Below are 12,770 nucleotides of genomic sequence, written 5' to 3' on the forward strand. Positions count from 1 at the left end.
TAGTTGGGACCCACCACCCCCAAACTGGAACCTTGGGGTCCAGACACCATCAAGCATATCTGGGAGGAAGACAACTTCGTTTGCTCTTCTGTTGACACCAGTTCTTCTTAAGTAGCTCTAATGATGCCTGTGGCGGTTCCGTTTGCTGAGCCTGCCTCAGTGGTGTGACTCAGAAGATGGAGTGCAGTGCACTCATCATGTTTAGTGGCCTGTGACCAAGGCATACTGCTCTTTAGCATTTCAGAGAAAGAAGGGTAAACAGAGCCACGGTTCTTGAATCTACAGCTTGTTCTCTGCAACAGGTTTTCTTTAAATCCAGGACACAGGATGGCAAAAGGGTTTCAGGGCCAGTTTACAGGAGGTCTGCATGAAGGGGACTTCTGAACAACGCAGGTGTTAGTGGCAGGTTCGTGAAGCGTGGGTTTGTGCACTGCATGGTTGCATGTGAACTGCTGGATGCCTCTGGGGCACTCCTCACGGTGTCCACTCAACCCCTCCCAGCTCCTAGTGGGGTCTGTGGGGTCTGAAGGAGGTTGTTCCCTCTTCCCCCTCAGCAGAGAAATTTAAGGGCAGTGACTCCAGTGCTGTCAATCTGAGTGCTAAAAAATTTCCAGGCTCAATGGTGGTGCTAAACTCTCTCCATGTTTCTAATATTTTTAATAGTGGGTTTTGTTTTTTTTTTTTGAATTGTTCTCATCACAAAAATGCAGCGTCCTCGGGGAAGGGACCCAGCCCCTTGACCTGCCGCTTTCCAGGTGTCTTTTATCATTTTGACGGGATTCTTTGGTCTGCAGAAAATACTCTGTCTTGGCATGCTTCTAGACTGTAAGATTTGGGTTGTTTTGTATTTTGTTTATGTTTACATGCATCTTGTATTTCCCTGAAAACTAAATAAAGTTTTTGCCTTTTTAACTGAACAGAATCACCTCCTGATTCTCCCTGCCACAAGGAAACATATCCAGCTGAGTGGCAAAAGCCACATCACCCCAACTGAAACATGACCTGCAGGGTCCGGGCCCTCTGAGGACACTGGAGGGGTGGGGGGACAGGTAAGTTCCCACTGTTGCCGGTGAGAAGCGTGCTCGAGCCCCTCCACCCCTCCCCCACCTTTGGGAGGCTTTCTGGGCAGTGGCCAAGGCTTTTAGAGAGGGATACAGATCTTGGGGCCGAAGAGCCACATTCAGTGGGCCTACATGGCCCCTCAGCTTAGCGCCCCTGACCCTCCCCTACTTTTGCTGGACTCCAGTAAGCAGGGCTGGGCAGTCCTGGTGTGGGGAGTAGCCCATGGCTGTTCAAGGCCAAGCAGAGGCTGGGCAGCTAGAGCATCCTCCCAGGAGAGAGGAAGGCAAGCAGCCCATGTCCCTCTGAGGCCCAGCCTGCCAAATGAGTTCAACTCCCACATCGGGCCCAGACCCCGTCCGGCGCTCCAGCTTCTACCGCCACCCAGAGGTACTCAGCCCATCTAGAAAGTTTTTCCGAAGGTCCCTGACCGAGGCCTCCCTTTTCAGCCCAGCTGTGCCACTCATTTGGCATAGGCCTCCTCACCGACCAGTGGGAGCAGCAGCGGAGCTTCCAGGTCTGGGCTTCGGGTGAGAGCCGGGCAGGCCCTGTTCTGGGGAGCTCAGCACAGTGCCTGCCGCCCTTTAGCCCCTAGGTGGCGCTGCCCCTCCACAAAGGTTGCACTCCAGAGTTAGACCCGGCTCAGCCTCGGGAGTGCCACGGACCCAGGGACCTGAGGCCACCGAGGGGCAGTAGCGTCTCCCTTTCAGCTTACAGTGGGGCTCGCCTGGCATTCTGCTTGGATAGCCCCTGCTATCCAAGCCCCAGGTCACGCTCCAGCCGCCTCCCCCTCCCCTGCTCTCTCCAGGGAGTCTTTCCTGATCGTTGACTCCCCTCCTGCACACCCACCTGCCCGCCTGCCCTCCGTCCCCAGCCCTCCAGACTGCACAGCACAGCCCTCAGGCTGGTACGAAATCACCTTTATTCACAATCAGTCACGGTGACCCAGGTTCACAGAGGAGGCAGCAGCTACCCCCAGGCTAGCAGAGACAACAGGACGGTGGCTTCCTCTCCCTGGCGCGCAGGCTGTACAGCCCCTGCATGTAAGAATTCTCCTTGTCTGAGAGGGGACCCCTGACTGGGTGGGGCCACACCAGCCCCACCTCGCCCCCCCTCCCACAGAAGGGGTCTACAGGGTCAGTGGGGAGGGGAGACCCATGGTAGGACTGTGGCTTCCCGGCCAGGCAGGTGCAGACAGGGCCCGCCTGGCATCCTGACCCCCTCCCTGTGCTGTCCCACCACACCACCCCATAGCAGCCCCCACCAGAGAACCCCCGAGAGTCACAAAGAAAGTCCCTCCCGACCCCAACCATCACTTTACCGAGGTGCCAGCTGAGGCTCAGAGAGGCTGTGACCTGGTCGGGGCCACACAACTCGGCAGTGGCCAGGTCCAGAATCCCGCGCTCTGCCAGCCATACGGCAAAGCAGTCTCCGACAGGCGCAAAAAACTATCTGAGGGGGCCGAGGGCTGGGAGGCTTGGGGGCAACTAGGCCAGGACTCTGAGAGCTGGCCCCAGCCATGGCCATCAGGACAGGGCGTGCAGGGCTGAGATGACTATAACCTAAGAGCAGCTGCGGGGGGGACTCCCTCACCCCAGCATCAGGACTAAGAACCTAGAGGTTCTCCTCTTTCCTGGGACCAGAGAGCCTAAGAACAGGCTCCCTACCCCTACAATGATGAGGCCAGCTGGCCTTCCCTCCCTCAGCTTGCCCAGAACTTTTTATGTCCTTATGGAGGAGGGAACTCCTGGGCCTCGTGATGTATAATGAGCCAATTATGATAACCCTGCTCCAGCCCAAGAAGAAGGGCATTTTGTGGCTCTGGGGTGATCCCCTAGTCCCAGGGCACTGCAGAGGCTCTGCTGCCCTCTCTATAAAAGGGATACAATTTGTCAGAAGGCCTCCCACTTCAGCCCCTTTGGAGTTCTACTTCATGGTAAGCAGAGCTGGCTATGGACTTCTGGGCTGCAGTCTGGGGAAGATTTTGAGTGATGACTACCTCTGCTGACCCCTCTAACCAGGCACTCCGCCCACCAGGACAGCATTTCTAGGGGTCTGGGGGATGGGAATTCAGTCCCGCCCCCCTGCCAAATAACCCCTACAAACCCAATAAATAAATAAGTTAAAATACGGAAAAAGCCTGTTCTTACTCCAGGGAGCGCCCTACTCCCAACCCAGGGCCCTGCCCTCTCCTGGGGATGCTACAGCCTCTATGAGTACCAGCCCGGCCCAGAATAGCACTGAAATGGGGGAGGAGAGGTCACAGAGGGTAGCTGCAAACCTGTTCTTCAGAGACCCCTGACAGAAGACAGACCCTGCTCTCCAGCCCACACCAAGGGGCTGCCCCTGGGCAGTGGCATCCAGCAAGATGCCTGGGGCAGACAGGCTCTGACCAGAAAGGGGCCCTCCACATCTCAACCAGGCCAGGGGGCTAGGGACCCAGAGCCTGGAGGCTTCTGTAGCCTGTCTGTCCACCCACCCAGGGGGAGGGGGAGATGGACATGGCATGGAGGCTGCAGCCTGCCCAGGATGAGAGGTATCCACTGGCCTTCTTACCCCTGGCTTCCAGGCCCAAGGGGCAAGGAAGAAAGGAAGGAGAAGGTAGGTGTAGGTCAGAGAGTAAGGCAGCAGCTCAGGAGCTGCCGGCCTAGGGCTGCTGTTGCACAGGTTGTGCACTGCTCAAGGGCAGTTGGCTGAGGGAGAAAACGGAGGCTGAAGTCCAAGTCCACACTCCACTAGCCAAGCCACATGTCTGGGCTCAGGGCCACATCTGCCCAGAGGAAGGGACACACTTTCTAATTCTCACAAAGGTGCCACACAGGCTAGAAGGACCTCCTGGGAATCTACCCCGGATGGGGAAGGATCAGGAGAAGCTGAGACCCCAGTTTAGCCCCTCGGCGTGCAGGGAAGAACAGGCGGTTTGCTTCTGCCCCCACCTCCCTGCCTGATACCCCTTCCTCCCCCAAACCTTTAGGGGCTGTTTCCCATGTTTAATGAGAAGGGAAAAGAATTTCCAAAATGAGGAAGAAGAGAAGGGGCCCTGTTGACTTGCCCCTCAGGTAGAGCTGGGCCGGGGTCTGAGGAGGTGGGCGCGAGGGGTAGGGCACCACGACGGGCTAGGAGCTGCGGTAGGTCTTGATGATGTCCTTGATGGGGCGGCGGCAGATGGGGCAGCAGGCGTGTAGAGCCTTCTTGAGGCGCAGGCCACAGGCATAGCAGAGGCACATGTGGCCGCATGTGTAGATGACCGTGTCCACCACATGCTCATAGCAAATGGTGCACTCATCGCTCCACGGGCCCCCGCCTGGAGTCACTGGCGACTCTGGCAGGCTCACAGGTGAGTTGGGGGCCGTCCCTGGGGGCAAGGGGAAACCAGTCAGGAGGAGACATGGCCCAGTCTGGTCCCAGGTTCATGAAGAGAGCCCCCTGGCCTCTCCCCCTCCGTTTATCAGGATCGGCCTGTCTAACCTACCACCCAACTTCCTGGGCACAAGAGAGGAGAGGATACACTCTGCACAGCCCCACTTCTGGCCCCTCAGGGCCCAGACCAGGGGCCAGGGTGTCCATGAGGCATTGAGAGGAGGAGGGAGGGATGGAGGAAGGAAGGGGGCCCAAAACCATTTAAGGAAGGCCCCTCCTGAGTTACCCTTTGGTGTTCTTTGTGCTAAAGAAGTCCTTTGGAGAAAGCTGCCCAGCCGGGGGAAAGGATGGGATATACCCCGGAAATCAGCACTCAACCAGGGTTCACTGGGCCCATCTCCAGCTCCTCCAGGGCCCAGTCCTGATACAGAGGCTGCAGGCCTGCCTCAGCCAGGGCAAGGGTGGGGGATGGGGTCCTCAGGGTGGGAGGCCTGGCATGGTCACCATGGAACTGGAGGGGTCAGCCTACTTACCGCCAGCAGAGTTCCCCAGAGGTCCAGAGCTGCATGTGCTGAGCAAGGGGTCAGAGAGGCGGATGCCCAGGGCGCTGGGCGAGGTTGGTGTGGAGGCAGGGGAGCAGGAGAGTGACGGGATGCCCCGCTCTGCCAGGATGGTGGAGCCTGCAGAAAGGGTGGGAAAGAGGGAGGGACACACTAGCCACTCAGAGGCCCACTGGGAGAAAGCGCGAATCTCCACCCCTCTATTAGGTTCCCAGGAGAGAAATGGGTGGTACAGCCTGACCACACGGCCCAGCCATAAGGCTCAGGGTGGGACTCCACCGACTGGCTCAGCACCCTGCCCCAGCTCTCTGTTCCCGCCTACAAATTGGAGGGCCACACGCATCATGCTCTGGTGTTACTGCATCTGCCGTCTCCAAACAAGCCCCCTGCCTAGAATCCCACCTCCACCCTTCCCCATGCTTCCCTCGCCTTCAAGGTTTCCCATGCCAGAGAACAAAGTCGCCATCCTCCCACCTAGCATGGCCCTTCAAGCCCTGGCCTCACCATCCTAGTCAGAGCCCCGTGCTATCACCCCCCTTCTCCTCTGCATTGGCACCTTCGAAATACTCCACACCATCTCCCACACTTGATCTGCCCAACCTTCTTTCCTTCCTTTCTTCCCTCACTTTCCTCTTCCCTTCCATCCCTCCCTGCCTCCTCCCTTCAACAAGTCCTTGCTGACAGCCTACCAGGTACCAGACACTGTGTATATATAAAACTGGGAATGAGGCAGACAGAACCTTTGCCTTCAAAGAGCTAACTGTCCAGGGAGCCTCTTGTGGCTATCCTCAACCCCCTCCTCTGGACAGCCTTGACCCCACCCCCCCGATAACCACATATCTCTATCTAGCACTGACCAGCCACATACGCCATGCATGGAAATAAAAAAACCACAGAGGATAGGAAATTATTTGTTCTTTGCCCAGGAACGTAACTTTGTTTCCCTACTTAAACCTTGAGCTTCCTGAAAGCAGGAAGTCTGATTCACCTGTAAGTCTCCCACAGGCCCTAACATAATGCCCTACACATAAATAAGTGCCCAGTGAGATATTTTTTATTACTAGTTATTCATTCTAATTCACTTAATAGTCACTGTTTCTAAGAATATTCATTAGCTGTCCATAGGATTTCTCTTATTATTGTTAACAGGTTTCAAGTTAATTATCATCCCCTTTCAGAAATTTATAACTTCTATTTGATTTTCTTGCTTTATTGCACTGGTTAGCATTTTCGGAACAATACTATAAGGCATCTCTATCATATTCCTGTCTTTAATAAGAATATTTCTAATGTTTCACCATTAAGCATGAAATTGACTGTAGTTTTGGAGTGAAGGAAATATCTTTTCATTCTTACTTCACTTAGGCCTTCAACAAAGCAAAGCATTCCTCTATAAGGTAAATAATTATCCTTCACACATTGTTACTGATTTGTTTTTCCTTTAGTGTCAGTCAGGATCCCCTAACACCAATTTGTTAGTTGAGATGCCCTATTCTCCAAACAGCTCAGGAGCATCTGTTTAGCATATATTAAATTCTGAATGGTTATTCTTCAACACCCACCTTGACCTACTTCCCTTTGGGGACATTTAAGTCCTGGGTTGTTTCTGTTTGTTTTTAAGCTTCTCCTTTGCTCCAGTCTAGTAAGCTTCTTTGGGCAACAGAAGCTTCCCTGGAAGGCTACTTATCTATTATTAGATGGTGCTGAGGCAAGAGCGTACCTTGCCATTATGTTACTTCCTTCATCTGAGGAACAGTGTCTCCTGGTGAAGGTAGCCAAATATCTGTGTACCTCAACCTGATTTTTTTCCCGCACCCCAGTCCGATTTGTTTTTATTCCATCCTGAATTTTCACCCCAATTTCTTTCCTTACTGATTGATGGCTTTTCATCTAGCCTGATTTCTTTTCACCTCCTTCCTGACTTATCTTCCCTCAATCCTAACTTCTTAGCACCCCAGCCCCATTTCTTTTCATTCCTTTTTAAATTTATTTTACACTCCATCTTCATTTGGTCTCTTTCCAGAGGAAGTCTCCACTGATTTTATCTGATTTCACAAAACTCTCACACACTCTCACAATCACCAACAGCATTACATACATAAACGCGCACACATTTAGTTACTCACGTGCGCCTAGACACAGTATGCCAATCTTACAGCGTAAAGTCATGCTCACTCACATACACACAATTACCTTGTCTATGAAGCCTCTTGGGGTGAGGTCTAGGTCAGGGGCTGTGAGACCCAGGGGTCTCCAAATGTGTCTAAGCAAACTTGCTAAGGAAAAAAAAAAATTCAGGTGCCCAGGACCTAATCTGAGATCTACAGAATCAAAATCTCTGGAGGTGGGATTCAAGAATCTGCTCTGTAGTAGGTTCTCCGAGTGAGTCTAATGCTGCTGCAGAGCAGACCAGCACTTGGAAAGCATGAACACCTGCTCACTCTGGGGTAACAGAGGTTCCTGAAGATACACGTAAAAAAAAAAAGATTTCTGGTCAAACGAGCTTGGAAAAGCTGGACACCATAACCACCACCACCTTCTCCTAAAGGTTCACATTGTATATTAAAGGCTCTGAGAAGTTCTACAGTAAAGAATTGCCTTTTTTTTTTTTTTTTTTTTTTTTTTTTTGCCATACGTGGGCCTCTCACTGTTGTGGCCTTTCCCGTTGCGGAGCACAGGCTCCGGACGCACAGGCTCAGCGGCCATGGCTCACGGGCGCAGCTGCTCCGCGGCATGTGGGATCTTCCCGGACCGGGGCACGAACCCGTGTCCCTGCATCGGCAGGCGGACTCTCAACCACTGCGCCACCAGGGAAGCCCAAGAATCGCCTTCTTTTTAAAAACTCAGTATTTCCCAAACATTTTGGACCCAAGGACCACGTTTTCAGTGGACACCTACCCTGCAGAACACTCTGGGAAACATGGCTTACACAAGTCCACATCACCCAGTCCATTCAAACTCTGTCCATTCAAACCCACGAAGGCCCAGACATCTGCAACCCCCTTTCCTCCAAGGCCCTCTGCTCGGGGATTCCCCACAGACCCCCAATCTAGGCACCACCCTGCAGAGATACCTGGCTACTGACATACCAACCTCTTTTTCTTATTTAGACACACAACCACCCTTAGAGTCTTTATTACCATTTTAGGAGAAATGGAAACTGAACCTCAAAAAGTTCGCTGCTGGTGGAAACCATTTTCTTTTTCCCCATTTTTAAATGGCCACTGGGCAATGTGTAAGAGAACTGTTTACGTATCTGTGGGAATGTGGGTGAATCAGATTCTGAGCGTGAAACTCAATGTTCCCCGCTTTTCTCCTCCTCTCCAGGGTTTATCTGGTGAGATCTGAGAACTATGGACTAAATAATTGAGTCCCACCCAGAACTCATCTTCGGTGTCTGTGACTCCTTGACTAGACCCCATGAAGGGCGGGGTGGGCACTCTTTCCCCCTACCCAGACACGCCCCTCCTCCAGGGAAGGCTGGGTCTGGAGGCGCCAGCCTCCGGGTGCACCTGGGGGGAGGCGGGCACGTGGCCGGGGGCACTCACCGAGGATGCGGATCTGCGTGATGGCCCCGTGCAGGCCGAAGAGCATCCAAAGCGGCTGCGAGGCGTCCACGCACAGCTGCATGCCCGCCGCGGAGCCATTGTGGCTGAGGTGCAGCTCACCGTCGGGGTTGACCACCAGGCCCAGGATGTCGCCGCTGTGCAGGGGCCCGGGCACGCGGCACACGGCCCAGAACTCCTTACGGTCCACCAGTGCCTCGGGGCTGAAAGGCAGGTCGGCTGGCCGCAGCGTGCCGGGGTCGCACGTGGTGACGCCGAAGGAGAGCGCGCCAGGCCGTGCGCCGCCCGAACGCGTGATCTTGACGAAGATGGTCTCGGCCACACGCACGGGCCGGCTGGTGAAGACGAGCGCGCGCTCGTCGCGCCCATGCTCCAGGCGCGCCACCGTCTGCTCGTCCAGGATGCGGACGTGTGCGCCGGCGCGCAGCGCGTGGAAGCGCAGGTCGCCGTCGAGCTGCGCTGGCAGAGCGTGGCTGTGCTGGGAGTTGAGCGAGTTCTGCGGGATGGGGCAGCCAGCGGCCGGCGCGGTCTCGTCGCCGTCGGCGCCCGGCACGTTGAGGTCGCACAGGCTCACGGAGAGGCGCGCTTCCTCGGCCTCACGTCGCAGCGACGGCCGCCGCAGGGCAGTGAAAGAGCGCGGCCGCACGCAGTCCGGTAGCACCAGCTCGCTGTCTGCGGCGAGAGGGAGACAGGGTGACCATCACGCGGTCCACAGCGCCCAGTCCCCATCGCCTGCGCACCTCCTCCCACTGGTCTTTAAAGCGCGCAGCAGTAAGACGCACCGGGTTTCTAATGGCACAGAAAACGCTAGGACATAACGTCGTGCAGGACTGCTAACTACGTATTTGTTTAAGCAAAGGATCAAGGCCGGCAGGAAGGACACCAAAACTAAAAATATGATTACTTCTAGATAGTATGCTTATTAAAATTGGATTTTTTTTCTAACTCCTGGGGCCCTCCCTTTTTATCCCAGCAGCCAGAAGAGCACCCGGCACTTAGAAGGCAGCAGTAAATAATATTTGTTGAATGCATGTTGACATCCTACCCGTCTGGGAGGCCAGAGAGAACCCCCCCTCCCTAGAACGCCTCTCTGCACAAATGGCAGAGAGACGTTCTTACCCCAACAATTACCTTGTGAAGTTACTGCCACGGAAGGACATTGAGGCTGAGAAGTTAAGTGAATTTATCCAAGCTATCCTTTCAAAACTGACAACTGGAAATCAAACCCTTTCTCTTTTTACTCATACAAGTAATACAGACTGTATTTTGTAGAAAAGACAGTTCATCAAAAAGAAAAAGTAATCTCCTGTCAGCCCACCATCCATAGGAAAATACTATTAATATTTGGATATATGAGTTTCCAGCCTTTTTTCAATATATTTTAGTTATTTCTTTTTTTAAAACAAAAATTGAATCATGCTATATAAATGCCAGTAGTTTTAAACTATATATCTCTTTGAAAATGTGGCAACTTTTATCTATCTTCTCAGAAAAATGCACGTTCTCCCTAAATTCTGTGGATAATTTCAGGGCATCGACTCCAGGTGAAGAACTCTGCTATACAAATTTTCTTTTCAAAACTAGCTTTTCCATTTACTGTGTCCTGAATACCTTTCTACACTAATAACCATGTTTTTGATACCATACTTTTTTAATGGCTGGTTATCTCTGCTTTATGGAGTACTATAATTTGTAATAAAAGTCATCAGCTGCAATGAATTACCCCTGCATTTCATCCTTAAAGCATCCCATGAAGTTGTTTCCATTGTACAGATAAAGCTCGGAGATGTTATGTGACAGCCACGAAGTGGCAGATCCAGGATTAAAGCAAGATCTGTCCAACTCCCAACGCCACATTCTCCACTTTCGGGCCCTCCTCGTTTACTGAACCCTTTCTGTGGGAGTCCCTAAATTTGGCTAGTACCACCGCAGCTCACATCATGGGCCAATCCCTTCTCAAGAGGCTTTTCTCTGAGCCTCCCCCAGGGAGAATCTGTGCTTTCTCTCCAGGAACTGAGTAAGGGCTGCTGGAGTGCTTGGTGTGAGAGTAAAGCTTGGGGGACTGGACTGGTAGGGGCCTCAGAGGCCAGAACTCAGCCCCAGCTGAATCTAGAGACGCTCTCTAAAGCCTCTCTCTCTTTGTTCTCCCCCAGCTCCCCTGCCCTTTCCAGGAACAGTGTTGTTTGGACCCCAGCAAGGAGAGGGTGCTGGGCAAGCCCTCCCCCCAAGGCTCCTGCTTCTCTGGAGAAGCCTCTTGGGGCCTGGCTGGTCAGGATTGCCAGCACCGTGTTTGGCAAGGAGGAGGGAGCAGACCAGAAAATGTGATTATTCCAGGGAATTGACTCTGTGACAGTAATGGTGCAGAGAAGCTGGGGGGCTGCGGAGAGGCAGAGGCGAGGAGGGCAAGACATGGGAGACAATAGTGGGGGGCTGAGGAGGGCTGTGGGCTGACCTGGACCCCAGGAAACAGCCCCAGCTCCCCTACCCCTTAGGGATTCCAGTCAGCGGCCCTTGAGGAGTCCAGAGGGTTGGGGACAGAGGAGAAGGGATGGGGAAACAGGGTGAGGAGGAAACAAGTGGCTCAGAGATGCCCAGCCAGGCCTATGGGAACAAGGCCGTCATGGGGGCCCCCACACACACACACCCCACACTCCTCTCTCCAGCCCACCCCACACGCTCAGGACAATCAGGCCAGAGCCCATGGAGCTGGCCAGACGCTCAGAACAGATTCCTGAATGGGGCTAGAATGTGAGCTCTCTCCTGTTCTCTGCCCCTTCAGGAGTCCTCTTCTGCTTGGATATACCCACTACCTCCCAGCAGTGCCACTGCTGAGCTACTCTGTCTTTAGGAAAATGTTTCCTACTCTTAAACTGAAATCTACCTCCCTGTGTTTTTTTTTTTGAACTCTTAAAAAAGTCATTTTATTGATCCTTTACCATACAGAACTTATTCAAATTACACCCATTTGAAGTGGTAAGATCACAGCTAGAAAACAGGTTACCCTGTAACAAATTTACAAAATCTAGCATAAAAGCTTTTTTTTTTTTTTTTTACATTATATTACATATTATCTTTTTTAAACTAGCATGCACACAAAACTTAACTGATTGGTAGTTTGCCTACTCCCAATTTTGGGAGAAATACTTCCTTTTGACAAAATCACATACCCGATAGGAAAAGAAATTCCCACAACTGCCAACTGCCACCCAACTCACTCTTCAAGGCATCTTCCTTCAAATCCCTCCTCTCATACACACAAGGTGTCAATGCTGAAGCTTTAAATACTGCAGTTGAATTTACAGATCTACACTTATAAAAATCAACACGAGAACCGCCACCACGACAACAAACACAAACAAAATCACTCTTAGAAAATTACAAACCAGCTAGAAAATATTCCGGCAGTGTTTACAAGTGACTTGCTATTTTTATACAAAATTGCTAGATAATGAAAATGAGTAGCCTGCGTATCAACCTAAATAAAATGATCACCACACAAATCTGTACATATAATCACATACCTATCATGTGTTGCTCCTTATACAGTTTACCTTCTAGGGCTCAGTCATAACCGCCCTGTATTTGTACCTACTACCCCTGGGGCTGCCTCTCAGCCCCACACTGAGGACCGCTTTCCTCAGGGAATACTCAGACTCCCCACACACCTTCCCACCTCCTCGACAATGAACACAACCAGACTCAGGATTCCAGATGTGCCCTGGCCAGCTCAAGACACAATGTGGCCATCACACCTCCCCTGATAAGTACACTATACTTCTAATAATGCAACCTAAAAGTATTTTAGGTTTTTTGGTTAACAAAATCCATATACTGGTAGGCAAGACAGGAGCACAGTTAAGTGCAAGGACTCTGAAGTCATCAGCTTGGGTTCAAATCCTAGCTCTGCCATTTCCTGGCCGTATGACCTTGGGCAAATAGCTTAACCCCTCTGGGACTCTCTTCTTCAGCAGTGAAATCGGCATTTACTTATTGGTATAAAATATGGACTCTAATACTCCCCTCGGAAGGGATGCTGAGAAGATGAGGTGGAATACAGTACCTAGGGCACCTAGTAGAGTCCCTGGCACATAATAATCACGAGGTTAATATGAGCCATTGTTATTGTTTTCATGCTACATGGTTCAGAAGAATATGCATGGGCTTTGGGTTTAAATGTCTGATCCAGCACTTGGCTGGTGGCCTGTGGGTAAGCAACTGTCCTCCA

General features: G+C 52.2%; 2 protein-coding genes across 10 annotated transcripts in view; one reads left to right on the forward strand and one right to left on the reverse strand.

Moving 5' to 3' along the window:
* Nucleotides 1-10,264, forward strand: part of SH3PXD2A (SH3 and PX domains 2A) — a 247,292-nt gene extending 237,028 nt beyond the window's left edge. For 2 of the 7 annotated variants that reach the window (XR_010935765.1, XR_010935771.1), the window contains one exon: nt 921-10,264. The gene's annotated coding sequence lies outside the window, so the exon portion shown is untranslated. The remainder of the gene's footprint in view (nt 1-920) is intronic. The other 5 variants (XR_010935768.1, XR_010935767.1, XR_010935766.1 and 2 more) reach the window with 5 other exon arrangements.
* The window catches only part of NEURL1 (neuralized E3 ubiquitin protein ligase 1), an 80,861-nt gene continuing 70,055 nt past the window's right edge, over nt 1,965-12,770 (reverse strand). For all 3 annotated transcript variants that reach the window (XM_067709496.1, XM_067709497.1, XM_067709495.1), the window contains exons 4-6: nt 8,528-9,217; nt 4,953-5,099; nt 1,965-4,414 (exon numbers count right to left, since the gene is read on the reverse strand). In XM_067709496.1, coding sequence (XP_067565597.1) covers nt 4,176-4,414; nt 4,953-5,099; nt 8,528-9,217 — 1,076 coding nt within the window. In that variant the 3' untranslated portion in view covers nt 1,965-4,175. The remainder of the gene's footprint in view (nt 4,415-4,952; nt 5,100-8,527; nt 9,218-12,770) is intronic.

Source organism: Pseudorca crassidens, chromosome 16 (genome assembly GCF_039906515.1).
Source record: "Pseudorca crassidens isolate mPseCra1 chromosome 16, mPseCra1.hap1, whole genome shotgun sequence".
NCBI classification, from domain to species: Eukaryota; Metazoa; Chordata; class Mammalia; order Artiodactyla; family Delphinidae; genus Pseudorca; species Pseudorca crassidens.